This window comes from Pangasianodon hypophthalmus, chromosome 16 (genome assembly GCF_027358585.1).
Source record: "Pangasianodon hypophthalmus isolate fPanHyp1 chromosome 16, fPanHyp1.pri, whole genome shotgun sequence".
Lineage (NCBI taxonomy): Eukaryota > Metazoa > Chordata > Actinopteri > Siluriformes > Pangasiidae > Pangasianodon > Pangasianodon hypophthalmus.
The window spans coordinates 23,729,916-23,753,446 of record NC_069725.1 but is presented as its reverse complement, the minus strand read 5'-3'; the positions used below and the strand labels follow the sequence as shown (position 1 = coordinate 23,753,446).

Sequence of the window (23,531 nt, the reverse complement as noted above, 5' to 3'; positions counted from 1 at the left end):
AACAGACGCTATACACACTCTAGTCCAGGGAATGGCAATGAAACATGTACTTTTAGATCGGATGTCTGAGGTGTGGGGCACACGGAAACCCATCAAACCCATCACCTCTGGGATCCCAGCAGTGTGAGCTGAGATGAGCACAAAGACTGGTGAAGCACTTACCACTGGTCCTGGAAAACCTTTGGGGCCTGGAAGACCAGGTGGTCCTCTCTCACCCTAGGCAGAAGAAAAAAAGATAAGTCTAGAATATTCAAGAAGCCAAAAAACATGTGTAGAGATGTGAAGCAGGAATGGAAAAAAGATAGAGGTGATAAGGAAATGACAGCAACATGGTTAATGAGTGGACTCGACCATCATGGAAGCAGTGATTAATTCAACATGAACTCATGTTCTGACCTTCTGCGAAGGAAGGTGCAAAAAAGAAACCAAATTAGCACAGAGAATTCAGCAGATCTTCAGGAAATGGAGAAAACAGGAACGAGAAAAAGGTGATGATGATTCCAGGACACTGTTTAGTTTGTGGTAGAGGAATGAAAAGCAGTAAGCTGAGCTCAGAGCAGCGATTGTGTTACCTGTTCTCCTTTCGTCGCCTGACCTGGGGACAGCCCGGGGTCACCTTTCGCACCCTGAGGCAACAAAACATCATCTCAGTTCATTTTTCATGCCAAACCAATTTCAAATAAACTGACATGAAATTAAATTAGTCTCAGAATCGACCTGGTACTGAAAACTCAGCAAGCTGTTTACAAGATGTAAATGACTGAACCAAGAAAATCTCCTTTAAAAAATCAAAACAAAGTTCGCAGCTTGTAGCGTTGTCCGTTCAGGTATGACTGAAGACGTAATGACTGTCGCAGGACAGAGAATGATTGTTTACAACATGTTACTCTAACTAACTTTTTGTTTTTTGGGATGTTTTATGTAAGTTTCAAATGGATAACAAATACAACATTACTCTTTAAATCAACAGAATTGTAATCGTTGACATATTACTTTAGTAAATAATTAAAAAATAATCTAATCTGCTGTGTTATCTATGTAGTAACTCTACATCAGGCTGCATCACATGACCTCGTCGCTGATTATTTTCCTATAACAACATGCCCTGTCGTCTTTTATTCCTTCCGAAGCACCACCTTAAATTCTGTTGGTTTAAACAAAAAAAATGTACTATACTGACATAATTTACATTAATGCACTCCCTTCTGCGGCTGTCTAGTTTAGTTTTTACTCTGTGAGTACTCTGACATTAACCATAACTATAAACAGATAAAAAGTTTATAGTTAATTTAAAAACCTGTAATCATTTCAAGTCACTGTGGTATAAGAGGAATAAAAAACTTCAGGACTAGGAACAGTAACTCTGCTTCTTGCTGGCCCACATAAAATAAAGCAGTCGTTTTTCATTATTTTCCTATAACAGTATCCGCCATCGTGTTTTATTCTTTACTTATGCTCATGAAACCTTTATTACCTCCTCTAGGAATGAGAGCTGGAAATGGAATCTGTCTCCTACCTCCAGGATGCTCCTAAACATTTTAAAGTCTCCCTTCTTTCCTTGCTTTCTCATCATCATTTTTAAGAGTAAAAAGTTCAGGTCACATTAAAGCGCTACTTCATTTTCTCTAGCCACTTCCACTCGAGAAAATTCATATTTCACATAAAAAAAAGCTCGCTCTCCTGTAACCATTTTCACTTGGGGCCCTTCATGATAGTGACAACATAGCTCATGATTTCGGGAAACACTTAAAAAATTACAATAACAACATGGCCAGAACACTGTCGTGGTAATTTTTCAAAAAATAAATAAACAAAGATCATTAGGCGCTGTTACTAGTGCTAGGCGATGAGACAATATATCAATACTCTGATCAGTTCTGTCACAACACACTTTTCTGAGAAACCACAGATACAACGTTTAAAAAAAATTATACTCTGAAAGCAAGCAGCTCATTGGATGTTAAAATTGTGTACTGACTCTTTTTTAAATGGTTGTTTTTAATCCTTTTCATGTTTAAGTAACTTATTTTTGTATACAATATTTAAATTAAGTAAATTTATTTAACTAAACAAAAACAAAAAATTTTAAAAAAGTTAGAAATGTTTTTAATACAACATTACTATTTTGCTGAAAGTTTTTTTTTAACTTGTACATCGTGATGCACATCATGTAGCACAGAAATACTGTATCTTTGAGTGTCATGATGTGATATTTTTATCATTCCTATCTCTTACATCTGAAAAGCAGCAGAGGAAGTGAACAACTAATTTCTTTCCTCCTTGCAGCATGAACACGAGTTTAATGTGGCTGATCCTGAAAACTCCATCTCTCTGTTTGTAATATTACGTTCTTTCATTCCAACGTCACGTTGAATTCAGGAAAATAACATCACTTTCGGTGACACAGCAACGGCGCGAGAGCAGCACACTCGTGTTTTTGCACAGCTACTGTTTCTAATCCGGCCGTCTCTGGCTAAATAAAGACGTTTCTCCTTTTTGGTCACCTCTCCATTCTCGACATGCCGAGCTAAAACAGGACGATGAGGTTTGGAAACAGAAGACACAACTGCTCTCTCAAACATTCTCCATGATCTCACAAATAGAGTCACTTGTCGAAGTTTTACTTTACAAAAACAACCAATCAAGTAGGATTTTACAGTAAAGGGTTTTTGTTAACATTGTTAGCTACAAACTTTCACCAAAAAATTCAACACTTCATCCTATTGTTTACTGTTTACATGTTTTCAAATATTTTGTGAAATGTTGAACAGAAAATTTAAATTAAAAAAAGGATAAGAGCAAATTAGAAATGTGACTAATCTTTGTTTTCTGTTGTTTTGCTAGCATAATATTAGCAGCTAGCAAAAAGCTAACAGGAAACTGTCTTGTTTAAGATAATCTATTCTTTACCTTGCTAATCAAGGGTAAGGAAATTGTGTCTAAGTATTTTTTATCTAATTTTGGAGGAAATAAGGAAATATGAATGAGAGGGTTGTTTCTCGGGAGCCAAAAAAAAAAAAACCAGCAACAATGTCAGAGTTATCATGCCATCAGCATGGATGCTAGTTAACGACAATCAATTCTTTAAATCCTGTCACTCATTTAAAAGCCAAATGCTTTTGATTGTCAGGGAAAAAATTCCTTGAGACTGTTGCCTGAGATGGTTTAACACATGGGTTAAATGCATGTTTTGTAGACTCAGTGTTAAAAAATGATTAAAATAAATCAGAACACAGCTAGCATGTCACATTTCAGCTAGCACTTAACCAGCTATGTTCAGCTGTAGAAAGTTCTGTGTGTTAGTTTCACACTCTAAAAATATGTCAACAGCCCTTAGAGCAGATGTCAGCTGTTTCATGGTTCCAGGCACGTCTTCATAACACCCCAGTGTAACGTCTTTACAGCTTTCAGCACCCTGCATGCACCGTCTCTTTATCTCTACTTTTAGCTCACAGGATGGAGGGATCAGCGATGGGAGCGATGCAGCACTGTTTTTTTCCCCTTCCGAGCCGATGAGAGGCGAGCGATGACTCATCTCGAGCTACAGCTGTGGGTGAAGATGCTTCATCATATCCACTGAATGTGAGAGGCTTTCTCAGCTTCTGGGTGGAAGAGCAAACCCCAAGCTGACGATTAGCCCACTCATGTACTGATAAGCAGTACATTTTTACATCCTACATTTTTAAAGCCATGTGACAGAATACGGTCATGTATCCTCCCACACTTGCCACATGTGTTTATTCTATTATCAGCAAAGAGAAAGCTTTTGGTATCTTGCAGCGAGAACAGTGAGCAGAACCAGGTTCAGCTAATCACAACCGCTTCATTAGTCAGGGTGTAACGATCGGATGATTTGGATTGCCACAAAAACTGATGTGTAAACATGCTAGCAAGGTGATTTTCCCGTACGTAACTCTGTTACTTTTATAATACTCCGTCTCCACGTCATCATCATTCAAGAATTAACGCTAGATTTGTTGCTTTATGAATCAAAATCGTATCGTATTATATCATAGCAGATTCAGTGGCATCATAAAATATGAAATCGTTGCCTTATGAATCAAAATTGAAATCATTTCGTAGCAGATTCAGTGGTATCATCAAATATTGATTCACTGACTTATGAATCATATCGTAGCAGATTCAGTAGTATCGTCAAATATCAGTTCTTTGCCTTAAGAATGAAAAGCGTCCTGTATTGTAGCAGAATCATTATCAAAATCATATCGTATTAGATCCAATTGTTGCCTTAAGAACTGAAATTGTATTATACAAAGCCTGAAGTTTACACCCTTGTTATTAACGTAAAAATAAAATGCAACACTGCCATGTGGGACTGTGTGACGGTGAAAAGCACAGTGCGGTTACAAAACAGCTTCCCATCACAGCTGAGCCACATGCTACGCTAAAGCCACCAGCTTGGCGCTGTCTACATTCATGGAAACTTTACGAGCTTCTTCATTTCTTATATTGCCTAATTAAACTGTATGGCTGTTATGTGCTGCAGCCTGTAATACAGTTCACACGCTACTGTTCCAGGAACATTCATCAATTTCCATAAGATTCCATCCCAACTGGAGCAAAAAGCGATCCGCACATGTAACCAAACTGTTAAGGATTACTAATGGATCAGTAGGGACTTTAACTATTAAAGTACTATTAACCTCCTGTAATGAACAAGAAATAAAAAGGATTTAGACTGAGAGCATCAGCTACTGAGCTTACATTTGTTTAGATTTTTCCGTCTCTTTTATAAGCTGCAGTACATTAGCAACAGTGCAGGAATGTAATATATAGTGCTGCACAAAACAAAAAAAAAAATCACATCTCCATTTATTTCTTAAAATATTCCTCGTTATTCACTGTAACTCATGAGCATAGAGATATTGTGTCACATGACCTCACATACTGTACTGAAGTTCTGCAAATCTACCGAGGAAAAAGAGATTAGAAACAACATCTGAGTGAATTTTAAAACAACGCAAACGCTCACTTGTTGTGAGAAGCAACTAATTTGTCTTTAACAAAGTATAATTATGTTCTGAATGTTAAATTCCAGATTATTAAACAAACGACGACTACACGTGTGAGTCATGGAAGTACACACCATCTCGCTCAAAACTCGCATCACGCTTATCAACGCTGATTTTATCAACACTGATTTTATCAACACTGATTTTATCAACACTGATTTTCACCCACAAGTAGTGATGAATTATTCTCAAAAAACCTAAACATGATTTAAACTAATTATTGAAGTTAAGCAGCTATTAATTTAACTTTCCTTTACCTTTGGCAGGACACACTAGAGGCTTACAGCACTAACAAGAAAGCTAATTAATTAAAAACTAATAACTAATTAAAAAGCTAATAAACTGGTGCAGTACAATTACAATCATGTCAAAAAGATATACGTGACATTCTGTACGAGTCTCAGCACATGCTCGAGAGCAAAAAATACAAAATCTGCAGCCAAAATGGAAAACCAATGATGTCGCATTACCTCGAGGCTATACCATGGATAAGTATGTTCATGTGTATATCTGTATATCTATATCATGTGTGTGTGTGTGTGTGTGTCTGTGTGTGTGTGTGTGTGTGTGAATATGAGGTACAAAGTTCACACACAGAAACAGAAGTCCAAAGCAAAGGTGCTCAGATTTTCCACTGGAATGAAAAAAATATGTGTTAGATATGACTCATCGCTCCCGTTCTTGTTGATGGATCAGTGTAACATCTGGATCCTGATCTAATCACAGTACTATATAAAGCAGCACACGCACATGCTCACACACACACACACACACACACACACACACACAGGACGGAAAGTGGAGCGCTATAGGAGAAATATGCGGAGAGGCAGAGAGATCTGCCGGCACACGCTGCCATACACATCAAAACATTGACTCTCATCCAATTTTGTAACATAACATGCTATCAAAAACCTTGTGTGTGTGTGTGTGTGTGTGTGTGTAAAAGTATAGCTGCCAACAGGACAGGATAGGAGCAGAGGAAGCTTCACAGCGAAAACAATAAATCAAATCAGTAATCAAATATAAAGTAAACTCTGCAGTATGAACACCTACAGTCATTGTGAATTAATAAAATTTAATCCAACACTCGTTCAGTACTGTTAATTTAAAATGGTGTACAAAATAATTCAACATGCAAAGGGCTTCATTTGTCAAGTTGCTTACAAACAAATTTATTGGTAAATTCTTCCTAAGAGGCTCCCAGCAGGAAGTCGTTCCCCTTCTGTCCAGAGATCACGAGTTTGAATCCCAACAAGACCGGAAGTCAAGGGAGCAAAACTGGCAGTGCTCTCAGGGTGGGAGGGGCTTACTCTCTCTCTCTCCTGTCAATCACAGAGACACTAGCCAATCGTGGGTATCTGTGAGCTCATGTATGTGGAAGAGGGCAGATAGCACTTTTCTCCGAGTGTGTTACGCCACCCTGTGACGCAGCATGAGCAGCAGTTCGAAAAGATGGAGATGTTAGTAGTTGTTGTTGTATTATAGAAGAGAGCTGGCAGGTGGATGGGAAATGACAGGTGAGCAAATCGGGGAGAAAAAAAACATTTACCCAAGAAATGTCATGTTCATGAAGTCCAGTTGTGTCTCACTTGTGCTTCAGTTTGAATAAATTTGCATATAAGGAGACTCACTAACGTGAACTTTGATTAATTGTGTAATTGAGGGAGGGGAGGGTGAAGGCTAACACGTGCTTCCTCTGAGACACGTGAAGCCAAACAACCGCATCTGTATGAACTGCTGTGTAACACATTCGGAGGAAAGCGCTATCCGCCCTCTTCCGCATACATGAGCTCAGAGAGGCCCACGATTGGCTAGTGTCACTGTGATTGAGAGGGGAGAAGGAGTCTGCCCATCCCAGCCAGAGAGCAAGGCCAATTTCCACTCTCTTGGACACCCAGCCTCGGTTGGCTGTGGCATCGCCGGGATTGTCTTTTAAATACATTCTCTATTAATGCTCTATAAATAAATTCTACCTGACTTGACTTGATCAGACGTTTTATAACAAAAATTTATCAGCTATTTTATTGAAGGTTTTCTCCTCTGTCAGTACTACAAAGAACACAATATAGTACTAAAAGTCCCTGTCCAAATAAAGGAGCTGTATCATCACACGATGGATCAATCATTTCAGGTTGTGCTCTAAATCCTTTCTTTAATTTCAGTGCTAATGCACAGCCTGTATGCTCTTCCCATCGTGTCATGGCCTATCGACGATCCCCAGCATGTTCTTCACAGATGTACGGCTTCAGCAGCTGAAAAGTGGCCAGAGGGTGAAACTGGAGTTACGCGAGGGACTTTTAAACCAGGCCGCGAAAGGAATCACACATTATCTGGTGTGCTGTGGGCGGAGTGCTAACCTCGCTCATGTTAACATCGGAAAAATCAATCATCTTTACCGGCTGGTGTTAATCCAGTTCTAGTATAAAAACAGAATTTCAATATAAATCAGAAATAGCACACAACCGCAATAAATTCTCAACACTTATTACAGCTAGTTGCCGACGATCCAGTACACAGCCTTCAGATTCAGACTCTACGTGTCAGCTTTAAAATTTAATAAACAAAAGATTTTTTGTCTCTAATGAAGTGAATGTTATTGAGTGGATCCATAAAACCTTTACACTGAAAGAAGTGAAGTGATAGCACACTGAGAGCGAGAAATAAAACACTCGGGGGAATGCTGTTACAGGAACATAATCAACAAAATTCTTCTTACTACTCTCAGCACTATCACTCTTAATAAAGTGCAGGAAAAAAATGTTTCAGTATTTTACGATTGATCACAAAATGATTAAAGTCCACGCTACATCTGTTCGCTAACGTAGCCTGAGGAAGGCACATGGGATTAGGATGAACACAAGCGTTCCAACATGAGTGCAATGAAATCTTTTTTAAAGTTCATGTGCTAAATGTAAGTCAGTGACTAATGTACTGATTCGCTCACAAATTGTTCTGACCTCTTCATGGGTTTTGTACATAAAATCCTCCTTTATAAAGATGCCTGTGTTTATACCGCAGTGTTTAACAGCGAGTGAGTCACGGCAGAGTTCTGAGGAACAACACACACACACACACACACACACACACACACACACACACACACATACACATTTCCTCTCTACATCTCATCTCACATCATCTCTCCCAGGATTAATGAACATTACACCCACATGTCCAGCTACCGGCCAACACTCATTCACTCACACTCACACACACACACACACACACACACACACACACACACACACACACACACCTGTCATGCTCTTCGTTTTCACAGTGGTATATGTGTATCTGTACATAAGGAATAAAACACTCTGTGTTGTGCTGTTATTGGAAAATAATCAACAACAGAGTGGTGCTGTTTTCCTATAACAGAACGTTTTTATCCATTTATAGTTACATTTAACATTGAGATTTAACAAGCTTAACAAGTACATTTAACAAGTTAGTTAGTTATAGTAGCTACTGTATAAACAGACATTCCCTCACCAGCCTCTCATTTTTCTCTCTTTGGAATTTAATAAGACAATGTGGAAAACTCTGAAAACTTACAAAGCACTGACACTGGAGACTCCTTACATAAATGTCAAATAAACCTTACTACCTTCTTACAGAAAACTTCATCATATGAATGATTACACGTGGTTTTTAATCTGTGTACGTGGAGCGTTCGTTGTACAAGTCCCTGTAAATGAGCTGTTACTATAGAAACGATATTGTATTCGAGCGAGCGCATTAATATAAACCTGTGATTTGTAGCTGCAGGAAATTAATCAACAACTTCTAACCAATCAGAATCGAGAATTCGAGAACAGCACTGTGGTATAAATTTGTTTAATGTATACAGAATGTAGTAGAATGCTTCAGAGTGCTAAAAGTACACAAACGTACGCCCCTTCCACTCCAAAAAAAGGGTTTGCTCCATGGTTTATTCTTTAAACTGCAGGTTGATGTAATATCAGCTAGCATTAGCATAGAGCTGTGTTTTTATTAGACCGTTAGACCTGAAGCTGTAACGGGGGATGGGAGGAGCAGAATTCCTAGCTATGCATCTGCTAGCGAGGAGAAACACTTAAAAACTATTCCTCAACGACACACTCCTGCAGAATTCGAGCTCCAGCTTCTTTGTGCTGCTTCTGAAAAGCCTAAAGGCCCAATTCACAGAGCTCTGAAGAACCTTCAGGAAATTAGCATTAGCATTTCAGAAACCACACATGCTTTATCATGTCCAGGATCCAATCACTGTAAGGTTAATGGCCTTGTGTTGGAGGACTCACCTTGGGGCCAGGTAATCCAGGAGGGCCGGGAATCCCATGAGGACCAGGAGGACCCTGCAGGTGAGACAGAGAGAGAGAGAGAGAGAGAGAGAGAGAAAGATGACAAGCACACTAATTATTACTCATCCATATGACATCAGCCTCTCTCCGAGCGTGATCTTATCTTCTACCACTTGAGTTATAGGCAGATCTAAGTAGCAGCACACACACACACACACACACACACTCACACACAGAGACAGAAGGAGATAAGCATCAGCACACAATATACACAATGTATAAACTGTGCACAGCGTAACAAGCTGGAAAGTTGCACTGAAAATTTTCATTTCCTTTGTAGACAGAAACAGTGCAAATGTAGAGAATGCAGTAACGCTGCAAGTGACGCTGCAACCTACACAAGACCTACACAAGACCTACACAAGACCTACTCAAGACCTACACAAGACCTACACAAGACCTACACAAGACCTACACAAGACCTACTCAAGACCTACACAAGACCTACACAAGGCAAAAGAGGAGCATGTCGAGATCATCACGAATCAGTGCAGTCCTACATGAACTCCTCCACAGTCATCAGTTCAGATGCTTTGTTATTTTGACATCATCAAAAAGCGCCAACCAAACACACACAGTGCTTATCATTTCCTTAACTGCACCTTCCTTTTCTTGCTTCTCTTCCTCACTTCTTAGCCAACCCAGTCTCACAGAAAAAACACGCGCATGCAGCTTATCTGCAGCACCTCCTATACGCTGAACACCTTCTCGCACAAGCATGCGATGCAATTCAATTCAATTTTATTTGTATTGTTTCCACAGCAAGGAAACAAACCTTCACTCAAATGATCTGTACGAGACGTTCTGCACCAGCGGAATTTAACCGAGCTCACCTCTGCCACTACGCTGTTTGAATAAGACTGATAGGTAATAAATAATTATACATCTTTTTTCAACCTAGTCTAGCCCACTTCATGCGTAAAGTTTGTTCTTTTCACGACATATGATTAGACAGACCAGGCTCATGAAGCTTCTCTACTCTGCAAACACAATCAGGTTTGCATGTCACCTGGTAACATGGTACAGTAACAAACGTACTTTCAAAACACAGATAGTTTTTAGCCTGTAAATTCTTTAGGCTACTGAGAATACGGAGCCGTTACGCATACTGCACTAGAGGTGAAATACAGAGCACTCAAGTGAAAGTTTGCTTCCTTGCTATGTAGCGTATGCTTGCTCCAGAAGGATGATATTCACTGTATAGAAAGTGCTGAAGATAAGCTGAAAGTGAATGTTTTTTCTGTGAGACTGGGTTGTTCTTAGCTCCTCCCACAGAAGAAGTGGAGAAATGACGCAAGGAAAAGAAACATGGCCAAGAGGAATATGAGGGAAAAAATGTATTTACGGAATGAGATGCGTCACTTTAAAGAGATTTTCAGAAACTCAGTTACTGATGATGTATACGGCTTTATAGAGTATTCACTGTATAACGGATCTGCTTTTACACAATAAATTATACATAATTAAAACATTACATCACACACTTAAACATTTTACAATGTTTTAGCCTAAACGAGACCTTACTCATCACCTGACTTCTCCGTTTTCAAAGCAAGACACATTAATCGACTTTCATGCGAGGACTTTATGTGCACTCATTGTTTATTTCATTAAGAATAGAAATTTTGTATTTGTGGTGATTATTATTGGGTATCGCTGCTGCCTCATAGCTCCAGGGTTCCTGGTTCGAGCCTGAGCTCGGGTTACTGTTAATGTTAATGTTCTCCATGTGTCCTTGCTGGTTTCCTCCACGTTCCCCCCGGTTTCCTCCCACCTCCCAATAACATGCAGGTAGCCACAGAAAGGCTACGCTAAATCACCTCTAGGTGTGAAGGAGTGTGTGAATGTGTGTATGGAATGTGTGTGAAATCACCCATTCAGGGTGAATTCCCCTGCCTTGTGCTTGGTGATCCTGGGATTGACTCCTGATCCACCGCGACCCAGACCAGGATAAAACGCTTACTGGAGTTAATTTACAGAAGATAAATGAATGGTGTTTATTTTTGTCATTTATTGCACCTGCATATCCTCTTTTTTAAAGCCTCCTATCTCCACTCTCCATGATTACTCCGACTGCACTTTAAGAATTGGGATCGAGGAATCAAGGAGGCATTTTGGGCAGCACCTATAGCTGCAGAGAGACTCCATTCACACCAGAAATGTAAAAAAAACTAGTTCTATCATCCATTATCATACACAGCTCTTCCAAACACAAACACTTTTCAGTTTTTCTTTGCTAGCCAGTCTAGGTTTACTCAGCAGGTGCACAGGAAAGCCAATCAGGAATCACCTCGAGTGGAACACCAGATGCTGGCACTACAACAACCGAGGCCTTTAGACAGCCAGAGCTCTTTCAGGTCAGACTCACTAAAGCATGCAGATGGCCTCAGCGTGCTGATTGTTGGGTTCAGGTCCACTGGGGAGCTGAGTAATAACAGAGAAGTTCACCCTGAACCACATTAACTGCACTTATATCAAATATTTGTGATGTGTTTAGTGTTTATGCTGCTAATTCCTTGGGTGGTGCTGCATTTTCATTATTTCTGTGAGACGGTAAAGGTTGCGTGCCGCGCTGATGTCACAGGGGGAGTTGTTATGGTTACTGGTATTGCTAGCACAGTTACATATAATAACATTTAAAATGTAACGTTCCCAAATATAAAAGATAATGCTCAAGATTTGCTGTTAGCCCCTAAAAACAAAACAAGACCTTTTTTTCCTCACTCACCAATTTCAGCAACGTTCAACATAGAGGTAAATGAAGATTTTCTCAATTCTATGCAAACTACGTAATGACACTGTGAAGAAGCGACAAATTGCTCGAGTGATTCTAAGGTGTGTGTGGTCTGAGGTTTCTTCAGTTCCCCGCTCACAACTATTCTGTAGTTCCTACCTGGAAGACAAATTTACCTGGAAGACTTCGTCTTATCCTGTCATTCATAACCTCTCCTTAAATGTGTACAGAGACATTACGAAGAAAAATAAAGCTTGGAAGGAATTAGCAGAGATTAACATGCCTCTGGTGAGCGTCTGTAGCTATTAGACTTAGAATATTTCACTAATCTGCAAATCCATCAGACAGTACATGACAGTATGTGACGTGACAAGCGTGAATCTACAAGCGATACGAGCGATTTGTCACATGCTGACAAACAGACGGACAAGTGCGCCATTTCGGGTCTTGTTTTCGTCACGAGGTCCTTGTGCTATCTGCCTACTGCCTGCGGATCACAACTGTGACATTTGTTAGAACGACCCAAATAAACACACTTGCGCTTTATAACTCACATCTGCACCTGCACGTTATAAACACCTTTTCGTGTACAAGTTTTTATTTTGGTTAATATGATACAATACGATACACACTCTCTGCACTGAGACAGGTAACGCAGTTCCCATGAGTTCATTGCTATAGATGTGATTTATATTACACTGCACTGTGTCACAGCTTGCACGACAGCAATGAGCTCAGCTTATGGGCTAAATGTGTGTGTGTGTGTGTGTGTGTGCTAGCATGCCACAGGAATGCATGCTCTCATGCACATCTGTAACACACTCGTCTCCCTCTCTTCGTCTAACATACACACAGACCCACACACACATACACACACTCTTTTGGAAGTGTGTGAGATTATGGCCGGCTTTATATACTGTGTTTAAGACAATCGAGTGTGTTGTTACAATAAAAAAGAGAAAGACAATCAAAGCCTTGGTGTGAGCTCTGCCAGACGTGTCCTGGTGAACTGTGCGAACCTAAACAATCTGCGTCTCACTTCTCATCTTTATCTGACAGAGCAGATGTTTCGCTCTCCTCAGCAGACTCTGAAAAACACTAAGGGGCCGTTTACACGACAACGTTTTCAGCCAAAAACGGGAAACTTTTTATGCGTTTTTCCTGTTCGTTTACACGACAACAGCGTTTTGGGGACTGAAAACGCATATTTTTGAAAACGGGTTTCAAAGTGCAAGTTTTTGAAAACGCCGCCGTTATCGTCTCCATGTAAACACCCGATACGGGAATCTTTGAAAACAGTGACGTCATTCGCGTGCGTAGTACGTGTTCGGTATGTAGACATGCGCAGTACGTGTCTATTGTAAAGGCAAGCGCGAACAAACATACACAACAATGGCGGAGAACATGGTAGTGTTGTTGCTGCTCAAGAGTTTGCTAACGCTTCTTCAGCAAAGTGTGGATTTACTTCACCAATATTACAACCAACTAACACGGTGACAGCGCCAACTACTGGCCTGGCGTACGTACTACAGCGCTTTTGGCCGTTATTGCGGATATGTGTAAACGCAAATCGGTTTGAAAACGTTGTCGTGTATACGTGAAACTTTTTGAAAATGAAAGAGAAAAACTTTTCCGTTTTTGACTTCATCGTTGTCGTGTAAACATAGTCTAAGTGTGTGTCGTGTCTTTTTTTTCTAAAACTTGCCTTCATAACAGCAACAATCCAATCCATGTGAGAAAGTTACAGCTGCCAGTGTTCCACTTTTTCACAAACTGGGTGCAAATTAGTTAGAGATAAAGTTTGTGAGGTCGGTTTTGGTGTTTTAAGTTAAATTATTTTTATAAATTCTTCTCACACACTTTACACAAGACGATCAAAATAATCCTCTACTCACTTTCCCCTATACTGGAAAGTGGAGCACTACATACAGTCAGCTCCAGAATTATTGGCACCCTTGGTAAAGATGAGTAAAAAAAAATGGCTTTGTGATTAATTAGCTTAATCCTGCACTCAAACTATGAAGTAAGGAATAAAACACTTCAGCATAGAAAAATAATCAAAGGGGTGGTGGGGTATCACCCTGAAGTTGATTATTTTCCTATAACAGCACATCCGAAGTGGTTTATTCTTCTTATACCACAGCAATTTCTCAGGATTAGGATTTTTAAATTTCTCAGGATTAGGATTTTTAAATTTTTTATTAAGTAAAAATGAAACGTCATACTTTTTATCCGTTTATAGTGTTGTGGAAAGTCCATGAAACAAGTTAGCTCCTGTTTATTCGTCTGTCAGTTACGTTACAGCAGCTATAAACAGTCGTTCCTTCACCAGCCTCTCTTTTTTCTATCTTCAAGAAAATAAGACTTCTCCTTACAGAAAACTTCACAACATTTACTTTAAACCGTTACGTCCTTGTGTAAGCTGTTAGTGTATAAACGAGTACATCAGAACGAATACATTAATATAAACCTGTGATTTTTTTACAGATAATTAATCAGCACCTTCAACTTAATTAAGCACAACTAAACAAAAGGGAGGATGAAAAAAGGGAGGATCTTACCCGTGGTCCTCTCTTTCCAGCTGGCCCAGGGAGACCGGGGGGACCGGGAGGACCCTGTAAGACAACAGAGACATGAGATGAGAGCGAAAAGACAGGAAAACTAGCCAGCAGTTACTGAAAGAGCTTTTCTTACAATGTACAATAGTCTGCTTGGGGAAACAAGATGCATGGCGTAAGTGAAACCTCATGTTTTCCAGGCCAAGTCTGTGTTTCTCTCCCTCTTTCAGGAGGAAAATGTGCCTGTGACCCGTAAACCCCCCCGGCCTGCAGACATGTCTGCTTCGCTCCTGACTACTAACCGTCTCCTGTCCAGCACTGTACTGTTTTTAAAGCAAAGCGAGAACAAGGAGCTGAAACCTGAGCTCTATGAAACACGCACTTCTATGCAGGAGTTTAATGGTAATATCCAAGAAAAGTGTTAAGTGTGAACACAAGGCAGAATCAACATCGTGGGAAATTCCACAAAAAAAACATTAGAAAGGTTTGTGTGTGAACAGGATCTGATATATTACCTGATAACGTAAGCTTGGCAACTTCGGTAAAAACGCTGAATATTACGTTACACGATTAGCTGACTGTCGTATTGGACGAGATGGGCGCAAACATTTATATCATAGTGTGTGTATGATTGAAACCTGGTGCGCATAAGCAGTAATCAGGTGAATGTGAACGCGTGTGTTGGGATTCGTAGTTCATGGTGGCCATGTTTGTAGGCCGTAGTGCACTCTGGGGAATGGACTTCAACGCACAGACAGACAGTCACAATATATCCAGGTATCCTGTCAGACCTTTTCAAGTGTGCAAGAACCGTAGTTATTGACATAGGTAAAATATTTATTACTCAACCAAACAAGAAACAGATAAATCTTTTAACCCTAAACACTAAAAGTTAGCCTTAAAGTTAGATAAAATTATTGAAACACTGCTTCACTGTTAGCGACTATAGTCTTCTCATAGGAATTTGTGTATTGAGGAAAAATGGTGGACATATTGAGCAAGTTCTGTAAATGAAAGCTTTTATTTTAGCATTTTTTCATTTATTTTTTCCCTATAGGACACCCTGTACTCTCCAATCTCTCCAATATCTAATCTATCCAAACTTGTTTCATTTTTTTAATCTCAGAACACCAACACAAATACACCATTTCCGATGCTAATGCTAGCTAACCAGTGCAGTCAGTTTTGATTCACTGCATCCACAGATCACGGACGACATCAGCTTTGACACCAGCATCAATATGAACACGTGACAGGAATCTGTTTACTGATTAGATTAGAGACGAGCGAATGAGCGGCAATCTTCTGATTGGTCAGAAGGTGTTGATTAATTTTCTAACAGCAGCTACAAATCACAGGTTTATATTAATGCGCTCACATATTAAAATCTTATCGTTTCTATAGTAACAGCTCATTCGCAGGGACTTGTACAGCAGACGTTCCACATAAACCGATTAAAAAACTTGTAATTGTTTTTCTGTGAGGAAACATTTATTTCACTGGAAGGAGTCTCCAGTGTCAGTGCTTTGTAACAGTTTAAGTTTTCTGACATCTTCAGGACAGAGGAGTTTACGCTTCTTTGCGGTTTCTCATTTTTTTCTGTGTTTTTTTTTGTCTTATTAACGTCTCAAGAGAGAGAATAAAGAGAGGATTTTGAGGGAAAGACTCTTTATAGCTGCTATAACATAAGCGAGAACAGGAACTAACTTGTTTTGTGTACGTTCCACAAATGAATAAAAAGTATGAAGTGACATGCTTTAATAAATAAAAAAATGGATTTTGGCAAACTGCTGTGGTATAAGAAGAATAAAACACATGTGGATGTACCACAAGAAAATCATCAACTTCTGGGTGGTAACAGTAACTCCGCTTCATCACACCACCTGGTCGTTGATTATTTTACTTTAGCAGCACGACTCGGAGTGTTTTATTCCTTACTTCTCACATGTTCCTTAGTGGCATGGACAAAAAGACGTTACACCAGATCCACTGTTTTAGCGTGTGCTACCATCTACTAGCGGACTGCTATAGATATTTCAATAAACCTTCCTATTAACATATTAATTATAATTCGGAAATATTCTTTATTTTTATCTTTACATTTATTTAACATGATAATTACCTGGTCATTTTTACTGCTACATTATGTTTAAAAATTAGAACCTTGAACGATGGGATTGCCTTTTTAAAGTTGTCTGTAATAAGGAACGTTACAGGACAGCTCTGTCCTTCCGCTACCTTCTAAACAGGACAGGCATTATCTTTTAATGCCAAGAGCAACAATCTCTTTTTCCAAAACGCAGCTTCCACTTTGAGCTTTTTTTGGTACGTGACCACAGAAACGTCCCCATAAACCACTGCATTAATTCTGCATTAACCCAGCGCTCATTAGAGATACGTTTGAAGCTGGAATAAAGCCGCAGACTTCTTTCCAAAACGTGTCTCATTATATAGAAAAGATTCATTTAATACAACTCAACTCACACACTGACCAGAAAGCAGTCATTACAACCACAACAAAAACAACTCCACCAATTTACAAATGACAGATCAATATAAATATACAGAAATCTTAGTGATTTAACCAGAAATGGGATTTAATTTAAACACGTGCTTTAATGGTTTGGTTTAATTTGGATTGTTTTTTGATTGCAATCTATGAGAATCTGCATTTATAAGCTCCTTACTCATTGCTCAATTACACAGAAATAATAAAAAAGTCAACATTTTCACATTTAAACAGGAAATATAATGTGTTTATATCACTCAACATGACATTTACACACAAATGTTAGTGTGTTTTTAATATGAAAAATAATAGTAAAGTAATAATCACTAAATTTGCCTTATATTTTATTGTTTCGTAACTGTCCACTACAACCCGGAATCACCACGGAGCAAGAATTAGTTGTTATGAATTAATTCAAACTAACATCCATAATATGTCAACAATTTAATATATAAGGAATTAAACAGGACAAAAGGGTGGAGTGATGAAGCGGAGTTACTGTTACCACACTGAAGTTGATTATTTTCCTATAACAGCGTGTTTTATTCCTCTTATACCACAACAATTTGCCAACACTAATGATCCTTATTTATTAAAGAATGACACATCATACTTTTTATCCATTTAGAGTCACATTTATTGCTGTGGAACATCCGTGAAACAAGTTAGTTCCTGTTTTCACTTAACAGAGAACCATAGAGTTTTCTGAAGAAAACTTCACCATAGAAACATTTTATTGTTATTATTACATCGTAAAACATTAATAAGGTATTTCCTGTTCATTTCCAGTAGGGTGGAGATACGGAAAATGGTGTGTAGGAATTCTAGCAGGAGAAAATTTGCTATAGAAAGTTCAGGACTCGAGGCTGCGATTCTGGTGACAGCAACAAGCAACAAATCTAATTCCTTTCCTCGAGTTTATGTGAATGTAATATAATGAGGTAAAGCAACAAACAAATGTATGCAATGAATTCTTTAAATGCAATCATGTGGTGCAGGTTGGCTGCTTGTCAGTTCTTCACTGTCTCAACTCTGTTACTTTTTATTTCATTATTGCATGTGGTTCCTATAGAGCTCACTTTAATGGAGCTTGGCTCAGATTATAAAAATTTAGACATTTCCAGTTCAAATAAAGCATAAAGTCTAACAAGCTTCATTATTTCTAATATTGCCTTTTTAAGAAAGTTTTCCATTTTTTCATCATTTTTATATGGAAATTATCTATTATTATTAGATTTTAATATTAAATTATCTATTAGATTTTTTAAATTTTATATAGTCAAAAATTATTTATGAAAAAACATAATTATTAAACACTGAAAAGGAGAGAAAAGTGTAAAAAAAATTTACAATTCAGTACAAAATTGTTCCATTCAATCAGCTGCCTCTTGTCAGTTTTTTAATTCTTAAAAAAGTAGTGTACTAAATGTATATCACGATATTGAAGATATCACAGAAAAGCATATTGTAAAGTCATTTATCGAGATATGGATATTATATCTTTATATCACCCGGCTCTGTGTGAATGCAGGGCGCAGCTCGTGAACGAATTGTTCTTTTGAGCTGATTCTTTTTAATGACTCATTTGAACTAGTCTATCTGAATCATACTTTGTGTAGCCTCTGTGCAAATGTTAGTGTTATTGGTTTAAAAATTCAAGTACAATAACAACTTAACCTCAATAAATTGTAACACAAAACACCACACAGTAACATTAAAAACAACCACTTTGAATTCGCTCACATTTTTTGCCTGAATGAAGATCTTTGGAAAAATGTTTTTTTTTTTTTTTTTTATACACTAGTCCGCTTAGTGCAAGATTTGCGAAATAGCAATGTGCTGAATTGAGACAATAATGAGCACAAATTACAAGCATAAATGGCACGAGTGTCATCCATGTTGACCAACTGATCCCAAGATCCCCAGATCCAAAAGCCACCAAAAAACACAAACAGCTAATCTCATAAGCCACTATGATGTTAGGCTAGTGTGACAGTTTGTGATAATGGTGCTAAACTAATTGACTATACTACACATATATATATATGTGTGTGTGTATATTTATTTTATCAATCGTGATATAATGTACCATATATCGTAGATCATGTATCGTAGTAATGTCTCCAAGTATTGTGATACTTTTAGCTAGATTGTAAATAGATAGGCCTTGAAAATAAATTTTAAAAAACCCTTAAAAACAGGAAAAGAATCCAAGGATCACAGGCAACAGTGAATTTCATGTGGCAGGATTTATAGATTTTAAATCCCACCAGATGAAATCAGCTGAATCAGTCAATTCTTTGAAATTCATCCTTCAAAAGAATCGACTCATTTAAATGAATCAGACTTTCCATCACTAGTTAATATGGTCAAAATATTTGATCATTGCAACACCAACTGTCAAGATTAGACATTATAATTTGACATTGCTTGCCTAGCACTACTCTGTGTGTGTGTGTGTGTGTGTGTGTGTGTGTGTGTGTGTGGGTGTAAACATCTGGAAAGAAGGTTACTCCAACACCAGAGCAGTTATGTTTCAGAGCCAGCTGTTTTCCCCAGTTTCACTATTACACACACAGACGCAGATAAACACACACACACAGATAAACACACATATACACACAGAGAGTGTGTGTTATGGAAAGTCTGAGGCATCGATTGCTCTTACAGCTCAAGGGATAACTTAAGAAATGAAGCAATATATTTAATAAATTCAAAGGTTAATATGTGTGGGTTCAGAGGTAATTTTTTTAAATAAATGTGTGTGTGTGTGTGTGTGTGTGTGTGTCCAAAAACCCTCACATTCAGTGGATCCTCTCACATAAAATACATTAACACAACTAATATGTCTTAAAGAAATGATTATTCTGAGCATTCTTCAAATTCTATCTACAGTATGAACAAAACATCACATGAGACAAACTTTCCTACTGCAAGCCATCCAGTCCCTGTCTTTGGTTTATTGCTAATGCTAATGCTAATGCTATGACTGGAAGCATGCCTTATCGTTCCCCATTGACCTGGAACAGTCACAAAGAAATCAACATAGTCCAATGATAAACCATTACACTTTATTTTTTTTCCTTTTGCTATATATAGCCCTAACATAACAGGCTAGTATGAAGTATGGCTACCCCACTGGCCACCCCACCAAGATATGTTTCCCAGATATATCTCTGATTCTTGAAATTCATTTCATCATTGTCCAATGGAGAGGATTGTCAATGAGTGTAAAGTTGTGCAAGAACAAGTAAGTTTAGTGGCCCCATTGACCACAACATGCAATCATGTGAGCAAACATTGGTCAAACTTTTTTACGTTTAAAATATTCATTATTTAGCATTACATACCATTAGCTAACAATAACTGAATTCATAACACTAGCGTACTTCCTAAGATTGCTAGACAACAAACAATGTTGCTTACATGTGTTATGTCATTATGTCATTTTCTAAGGATTTTGGTTTCTATTTTGGCTGTTGTGCCACCCCAGTAAAATCTGGCCACCCCACTGTAAAAGGTCTACCTCTCTGGCTAGCAATCTAATAACTCTCCAAAGGCCAATTTTGAGATATCACTAGACCCAAATGATCTGTTTAGAAATCTCAGCGCATTCCCTGCACATTCAGCTGTCCTTCCCCACTGGCTGTGTTTCAGTTTCTCTAGAGGTGAAAAGGAAAGACACTTGGACAAGACTGTCTCACTTCTTAAATCTGCATCTATAGCTGCCAAACATTTCTATTCATTTCTTCCCCTGGTTCACTCAGGGAAGCACTTAGAAATGCAGCCAAGTGCTCAAAGCTCTCCAAGAACGTCTAAAGAGAAAATAAATTAGTTTGGATATTTATGTTTTGCCGTTTGGCTCATTTTTCATGCAGAACTTTGTTCGTGCTTGCCTTGGGAAGGTTTTAAAAAGCGCCACTTTGACTTGCATACACAAACACACATGGGCTATGAAATGACGGCTGAGATACTCACCGGAGGGCCTGGATCCCCTTTCAGACCATCAAAACCATCATAGTCCAAAAAATAGTCTCCATCCTCAAATCCATAGTCGTATCCATATACCCCTGAGTCGTATGTCCGTTCCTCGCCGTATTCCTCAAGACGTTCAAGCTGGTTGTTGTACCCTTGCTGTCTGTATAAGGTCGCACCGTTCAGCTTCATTTGAGGCTCTGCGAGATCTGGATGGTGGGAGTCATTGTCGTTACTCAGCTGGTTCTTCCTGTGGTGAGAGATCAGGTTTGGAGTGGCCCGAGTGGCACGGGGTCTTCTCAGCAGCCGCTGATCCTCAGTGTTGTTCTCCTCATAGGATCTACCTTCACTTGGAGGGGTGCTTGTAGTAGTTCTTGGAGTAAGATCTGGGGAATGCGTTGGCCTGAAGGGGCTTGGAGACGGACCAACAGTCCGAGTGGCACTCGATGTCAGTGTATTCCAAAAAGACGCAGTTGTAGGGTTAATTTTGCCTATAGAGTTCCTGAGTGTGGAGTTGGCTGGGTTTTGTGTGTGTGTTTCAGAGGAAGTAGGGGAGGTCGTAGAGGACATTAGGGAAGGTGATGTGGAAGGGAATGGAGATCGGAAAGTGTCTGCAAGTCTGCAGTTTTTTTTAACATAGTCACAGTAATGTGCTGCGACCTGCGCTGATGGATATATCTCCAGCTGGCACAGAGAGCCTTCAAACTGTGCTGCCCTGGAGCTCATCTTTCCGATGGCCACCCGGCCATTTGAGACCACCATTCGTGGCCTGGTCAGTGTCTCTTCACTGTAGTGTAGTCCCCCACATTGGCCAAAGAAGGACACAGAGCGTGGACGCACCGCCACTGCAAACGAGTGCCACCGTCCATCCTGCGCTTCGTAGCTGAAGTAGACGGATGCTTTGTCACCTGTGTACACCACCACCCGATTGGGCAGAAGCTGCAGACCAAACTGGAGCCGGTCCACTCCATCCCGCACGCTGAACAGAAAGGCATTGGTGGCACGCTTGGAGTTGAGGCTCACTATCAGGGAAAACTCCTTCTCCATGCCTGCGGGAAGGACACTCGCTACAGGGGCTTCAATCACGGCATCACGGTCCAGAGTCGCCCCGACCCCAGGGGGAAGGATAGAGAGAGATGGGAGGGAAGAAATAAGGGGGGGTGAGGTCATCATCCAAGAGGAGTGGGTGACGTCTCTGCGGCTGGACAGGCCCAGCTGGAGAAGAAGATCTACACCTGAGAGACAAAAAGACAAAAAAGAGACAAGGAAAGAGTGATTTAGGCCGAGGTACATATTTGATCTTTGCACACTGAACCACTTACAGGCATGCCACTGTGCTAGAAGCATATTGTCCATAGCATAAATAACCCCCTAGCCATTTTTGCCTGTGATTTCCCTCAATATGCTTCAGTATCTGCTGCGCTGATATCAGTTTACCCCCAAGGCTTTGCGCAGAGCCATCAGGAGCAGCTGTGGTCCAGATGAAGGAATGACAAAGGAGCAGAAGGGAAAGTTCTCAGAGTTGGGCTGAAAACTTACTTCAAGAACTGTTTTCACAAAGATCTAAACTTCCTCTATACCATACTGATTCAGTTCCCACAAACGCTACTTCTGTTTGGACAAGCTCATACAACAAGATCTAGTACTTCATCCTCACTTCGACCCCAAACGTTTTCCCATACGCAGACAAGCCTGGGAATGTTATGGCAACTTGGAAGGTCAGAGTGGGCTACAGGATAGAACAACCACCGTTTCAAAAGACACGAAAAGCTGTTGCAAGTCCAGAACTTCATTTGTATGTGAACCATTACATATTAAAGCAATGTTTTGAGTTCTTTATATAAAAACCTTGCAACGGGCAATTTATTTCTACACGTGGCATCAGACTACAGCAGGTTTGAATCAGTGAAGCAGAGAAAACAAAGAAGATTCATGATTCCCTGTTTTCCAATGCAGCCTAATCAAAGATCTGTTAACATCTGAAACACAAATAACTCCACATGCTTGTAGGAAAACTAGGAAATGGACACAATTCCATAATACAACTGAATCCTGGTCGTAACATCACATCTCTGTTTTACTCATAATCCGTCAACTCAGGTCATGGATCCAGGATCTGTCCAGGATAAAATACAAAAACAAAAAGAAACAGAGGACACTGGGTGCTTTCTTTAAGAGTGAGTCAGCATTTTGGCCCATGTTTCTTTTCAGTAAAACAGCATGTATTCTCTCTCAGAACAGAAAAGAACACAGGGATTGAGGGGAAAGAGTTATCCGAGAAAACCGATGTCTGGATTTGTAATGAAAATGCCTTGCCCTGCTGCTGGACCTCCATGATCCCTGCTCTGACATGATCAAGCTGTTCAAAGCTCCTCTGTT

At 39.4% G+C, this 23,531-nt stretch overlaps 1 protein-coding gene across 1 annotated transcript in view; it reads right to left on the bottom strand.

Moving 5' to 3' along the window:
- LOC113530587 (collagen alpha-1(XXIV) chain) overlaps positions 1 to 23,531 on the bottom strand; it is a 97,783-nt gene that overhangs the window by 58,315 nt on the left and 15,937 nt on the right. Inside the window, exons 4-8 of the mRNA XM_053240588.1 lie at positions 21,156 to 22,387; positions 14,672 to 14,725; positions 9,317 to 9,370; positions 573 to 626; positions 163 to 216 (exon numbers count right to left, since the gene is read on the bottom strand). Coding sequence (XP_053096563.1) covers positions 163 to 216; positions 573 to 626; positions 9,317 to 9,370; positions 14,672 to 14,725; positions 21,156 to 22,387 — 1,448 coding nt within the window. The remainder of the gene's footprint in view (positions 1 to 162; positions 217 to 572; positions 627 to 9,316; positions 9,371 to 14,671; positions 14,726 to 21,155; positions 22,388 to 23,531) is intronic.